Genomic DNA, 6,000 nt, shown 5'->3' on the forward strand with positions numbered 1-6,000 from the left:
AAATATGGATCAAACCTATCCGAGATGACTCGTGATTTGTTTCTTTTACGATAGACTGATAAATGCGACTCCTTATTTTTTTTTAAATAGATCGTCTTCCTGATAATATTTCCTGTGAGCGGAAGAGCATCACAGTTTATTACAATTGCGACAGAAGGTTTATCCAAGCGAGAATATACAATTATCCATATGCCATTAAAGCTATGTAAATTGCACGCATTCTGACGTCATCTCTGAGGTACTAACTAATAGGAAAGCATTAGAAAGAGCTTATTGGCGCAGCATAGGCCACAAAACATTAACTAACTAGAAAGAGCTTACATGAGTGCATATATTTAGCATAGTTTTATTCTTACCAAAACAACGCAGGCTAGAATGATATACAAACAAATGACCCTTAACTAATTCTAATCGGCGACATGTGGTAAGGCAAATCGACCTAAGGACCCTCCAACGATTACGTTAAAGTATTTCATGGAACAATAAATATGTTTTTTTTTTTCATCACAACAATGAAAAGTGTTGTTGAAAATCATAGTTAAAAAGTTTTTAAAAATTTGTTGAAATCGGGGGGGGAGGGTACTACTATTAACATTGTATAGCTAAAAAATTAATTTTTGAATTTTAAATTGATGAAAAGTATTTTTTTTCAAATAATATTTTCGAAAAATATAGCAAGAAAGCACATTTTTTTAAAAAATTTTCAATTGATTCAGATTTTAATAAATTCTTAGACTTGGAATCTTAGACAGTAATCTTACAGCTTTGGAAAGAATGTGAGCCAAATTTCATCAAGACTGAGCAAAAAATGTGTCGATTGGTATAAAGAACACATACGGAGAAACGTTCAGCTTCAAGAGAATCTTGCCGATTTGCTTTTTGATTTCTGATCTTTTGTTTGACGCATTTGCTATTCACTAAGACAAATCTGATCTTTCAATTTTTTGAAAATCGTTTCCTAGGTGTTTACTTTCAACTTCGAAATAACTCACTACTCTCGTTGATTCATTTTCTATTCGCCCACTTTGTGACATTAAACATAATTATAATTTTTATTATATGTGTTATTTTTTATAATTTTATGTATCTACTAATTTATTTTTAAAAAATACAGTATTCACAGATTTTAGTTTGTTTCATTTAACTATTCTCAAATACAGAAACAGAATGGATACATAAAAGAATGAAATGTAAGAATTTTCTAGCATGCTTATCGATCCTCTAGAACTCAAATTTCATCGAAATCTATTGGTCAATATATTATTTTAATCACTGGAATTCATATAGACGTCGAAAATCTTTTTTTAGATTTACTGAAAAAATGAACTAAAATAATGTTGAAGTAAATGAATTATTCTAAGCAATTGCAATTAGTAAAACTTTTGGAAAGTTAAATATTTTAATATGGAATCATAACATCAAGGAACACCGGCCATCTAGAACTTCCCCGCATACTTTTTAATGAAGATATTATAACTTTCCCTCCGCATAAAAATTGTATACTCTAAGTAATGCCGAGTTTACATTCGGCCAGTTATAAGACGGACAGTTGGCAGCGCATACGCAGAAAGGGACTGATTTATATTTGCCACCATTTCATAAGATAGATTCAGGCATTCCGTGCTTGGCTATAAATTGCCATATTGGTGTCTGAATTTTTCTTTTTTAACGCGTATCATATTAAAATGATGGATATTTACACAAATAAACATGGTAAAATAAAATAAAGATCAACATACCTAAATTTAGAAAATTATAAAAAAGAAATAGCAAATAAAATGAAAAAACTACACACACACACAATTTCGTATCAGAAAGAAAAAAGAGCAAAAATTTCGGAATGAATCTATGATAAGTGATCCATTTTTTCACGACAGAAAAGAAAAACCAAATTCTACAAATGCATGGCCAGTAAGAGAAAAATAATATACAGCGGCATGTTGTTGCCCCTCCGGATCATTGCTTGCCATCGACTGAACAGCATTTTTCAGCCATTCTACGCATGCGCTGTCTACTGGCCGTTTTATAACTGTCCGAGTGTGAACCCGGCACAAGGCCGTGAATATCACGAAAAATAAGACCTTCAGAATCCCGCCCACGAACTCAGTCAATAGTGACGGAAGCCGCCTTTTGGACGCCACCTAATCGATGGACTGAGATAAAAATTCGGCACAGTTTTAGTAAGAGAAACGCATCACACATTTTATTGATTTAAGTTGTTGGGTGTTTTGAGTTATCGCGCTTCTATACACACAAAAGTGTAGATCAACAGATGATCAAATCGTAAACAAACCCTGTATACGAAATGTCATCCATCTAGCTCTATAAATTTTGAAATTTTCACGTTCAGTTGTACCCAAGCAATCATATTTTCCGTTAATGGACTTAATTCAAAAAATGATAAAAAGTATTCAGATTTTATGTCAATAATCTCACATTTCATCCGCCTAGTTCAAAACGTTTCTTCATTTACACAAGTGACTATAAAATCAAAAATGTGATGTGTATCTCAGGCATGTCTGAAACGTGGAGATTCGTCAAAATGTCAAGGTTGACATTTTCTACGGTTACAATATACTTCTTTTTCTATACTTCATGTACAAAAAAGTAAGATTTTAAAATTTCTTGGAAGGAATTTTAGAGTCACCTCACAGAGTATCGTGAAATCATTTTATTGTGCTGTTCATTTAAAACCACTTGAATCTTCACCACTTAATCTGCTTTCCAAATCTTTTCACTGTTTCTAACCGATTTAACTTCAATTGAATTTCAGACTAATGCTCATTCAACTGGCTTAGTATAATGAAATAATTTTTGTGGAAATTAAACCAAACTAAAAACACTCTGTTTAAAAAATGACATAGACACCATGTTTTATTGAGGTAACGAACTTCTAAAAATTAATATTCAAATAATTTTTTTTTAATTTGAACATTGTTTTAAAGTAATGGGTTTTTTTTAAGCCAATTTATAATCCTATTATGATAATCAGCTCGTTAATGTTATCAAACAATACAGGGTAAATGGCAACCATTTCATTATGATTTGAAATGCCCTGCAGCACAGGAGTTATAAAATGAATATTTTTCGGTGGGCTGGAAATTTAAAGCATTATGATGAACCCAAAGTCTGCTAAAGAAATCAGATTCTATGAAAGAAAATTTCAGCCAACTTCCATTTGAACTAAGAACTCATTTTACTACTATCAATTAAAACCCAACTATTTTTGCACAATCAGCCATAGTTCTTAGATTTTCATAATTCTAATGTTTTCTTCACTTTTCCGATTTTTTTAAAAATTATACTTTTAATAATGCATATATACATCAGAAAGAAAAATTATAAATATTTTATACAAAAAAATATAAACTGTACATTATATATATATATATATATATATACAGCATATAATTGTTTCTTTTAAATAATTTCTTGGCGTCTTGATAATTTTCGATCTCACCTTTTTTTCAGTAAAAATATTGCACATATTTTTTTAAGTTCAATGACATTTACACATTCCACAGATCGATAATATATTTTTATTTTCTCGTACATGATGTTCACACTGTGGAATTTTGTTTCATATGAGATGACTATAACCTTTGTTACGTTCGTTATGTGATATTTTGGGATTTTGCTCAGAAATGTACCAGTATATGAGATGTTTCAGATAAGTTTGCATAAAAATTAAATGATGGTATTTATTATCAAAAAAGGAAATGGAAATATTTGTATCTTAAGCAATAATGGATATTATATAAGCAAGGAATTCAACAAATATCAGATAGTGATGTTTATTAAATCGCAAGTATTTCTTTAAAAAGTGCTCTGCTTTATATTAAAACACAATAAATAAAAAACCAAATTCCTTATTGTTGAGAATGATGTACAAAAAGAATGGTTGCTACTTCCAAAATGGCTTTAAAAAAGATTATTTTGAAATTTTTTTTTGAATATTCTTGATCAAATTTTACTTAAAGCAATTTTTTATGGGCGCAGGTTCTCTGTAGAAACATTATTTGTCCTATAATCGATTTTCAGGCAATCCATTAATTTTTTTGAAATGCATTTTGGTATACGAAGATCAATAAAATAATTTATAACTTAAGAAAAATTTCTTTCTTTTTTAATGATTTTTTTAATTAAGCTAAAAATATAATTTATGCATTTTGAAATATTTTTCCATTATTATATATTCAATCAATGCTCCTTATTTTTATAAGAAGAACATTTAGTTATCTTTAATATCGATTAATTGTCAAGATAATAGTCAATGCAGTGATAAACTGTAAAAAAAAAAATTGCTGCTAATATGCAACACAGAGTGATGCAACTTCTCATAGGATAAAATTTTTGCGAGCGGAAAAATGCGATTGCGTTGAGCTTTCATAATAAAACAGAAGCAATAATAACATAATTGCACTTATTCTTTATTATTTTCGTTTGAATTTACATACCTCGGTCTTTGTTTGTAGTCGTTAAAAATATTTCATTTTCATTTGATTTATTTCACGTTAAAAGAAAACAAAATAAAATGAACACTAGGTCTACCATGAGTTGGCATATACCTATTTCTACCAAAGGGGTCAAAATGACCCTTTTCTGTATTTAATTAGAAAAAATATAAATTGGCCCATCTATTAAAAAGTTAAAATAGAAAAACCTTTTACATTTTCAATATATTTGTTGAGGTATGGTGTGATGAAAAGGCAGTTCCTCTCTATTTATTTACTAAAAAAGTGTTTATTTTCTAATCTAGGTCTTCAAGACCATCTCTTCTTCTACACACATTGGCTCACACGACTTCTTACTAACAACCTATAATAGCTTCTATCTGACTGACTTTCGTCTTTTTGCTTCTTACATGCACACATTTTACTAACATACCTATTTCTATATTATGCCTATATATTATATATATATATATATATATATATATATATATATATATATATATATATATATATATATATATATATATATATATATATATATATATATATATATATATATATATATATATATATATAAAATCAGTCATTTTGATATTAATAAATAGTTTCCTTACCTTCTTGCAGGGAGGAACATAACGCTAACAACAGTAATGTCCACATGGTTGAAGTGGAGTGGATCCTGTTATGATCCAAACCCACATCTATAAGGTCAGATTTTTAAATGATTTCCAGCGCGTACCCAGCTGCAGAAGCCTTCGTCCTAATAGTCAAACTAATTAGCTAATTACTGCGCTTGAACACACACTCCTACAGTTGTCTCAGCTTGCCTCTTTCTGGCTGGGCATTCTTTTCAACTTTTTTATCCAGCAACCCATGTTTGGTCAGACAGATTCGGGAAGATGGAAACACGGATTTCAACCGTTTTCACCGTCTTGCAACAATCGCAATTATTGGATGGCAATGTTTGCAAATCGATCTCGGTCTTCTCTGCGCGTCCTGGAATTGGAGCAAATAATGAACCTGTTACGAAACAACAATCTTTCTTTTTTTATTCTGCTTCGAGGATGGGTGAGAGTTCGTCATACCATGAGTCATCGATCTGAGAAGGAAACATTCCAATGCATTTATAAAATAGAATAATTAATTCAATACAAAATTAGAAACCATATCGTTGGAATGAATCCTCTTTTTGGCCAAGACACGATTTAAGTAGAATATTTGTCTTTCTCCTCACTACTAAACTCCCTCGTGTCATTGACAATAAAATCGAGAATGTCATCGGAAAGTTTGTGCCGAAGGAAGCAGGAAGTCATTCTCGTTCCACAGGATGCGACGTGTATTACCATCATTTCAAAACGAAACTTCGCGGGAAGATCTTATCGAACCCAGATAAAAATATTCAATTATCACTTAAGCAAATCTGTTAATCACAGCAGATCTCCAAATTCTAAGCATTTACCGGAGGACTGCTGGAGTCGGAGTGAAATAATAGATTGGCAATACTTACGTTGCCTATTTTTACGCACGTTTTTATTTAGTTCGACTT

The 6,000-nt window shown here is 30.5% G+C and overlaps 1 protein-coding gene across 12 annotated transcripts in view; it reads right to left on the reverse strand.

Moving 5' to 3' along the window:
* The window catches only part of LOC129983646 (zonadhesin-like), a 143,765-nt gene extending 138,286 nt beyond the window's left edge, over window positions 1-5,479 (reverse strand). For 5 of the 12 annotated variants that reach the window (XM_056093202.1, XM_056093206.1, XM_056093199.1 and 2 more), the window contains exon 1: window positions 5,069-5,479. In XM_056093202.1, the coding sequence (XP_055949177.1) occupies window positions 5,069-5,114 (46 nt within the window). In that variant the 5' untranslated portion in view covers window positions 5,115-5,479. The remainder of the gene's footprint in view (window positions 1-5,068) is intronic. The other 7 variants (XM_056093196.1, XM_056093204.1, XM_056093201.1 and 4 more) reach the window with 2 other exon arrangements.
* Window positions 5,480-6,000: the final 521 nt, after the last annotated feature.

Source organism: Argiope bruennichi, chromosome 9, assembly GCF_947563725.1.
Source record: "Argiope bruennichi chromosome 9, qqArgBrue1.1, whole genome shotgun sequence".
Taxonomy (NCBI): domain Eukaryota; kingdom Metazoa; phylum Arthropoda; class Arachnida; order Araneae; family Araneidae; genus Argiope; species Argiope bruennichi.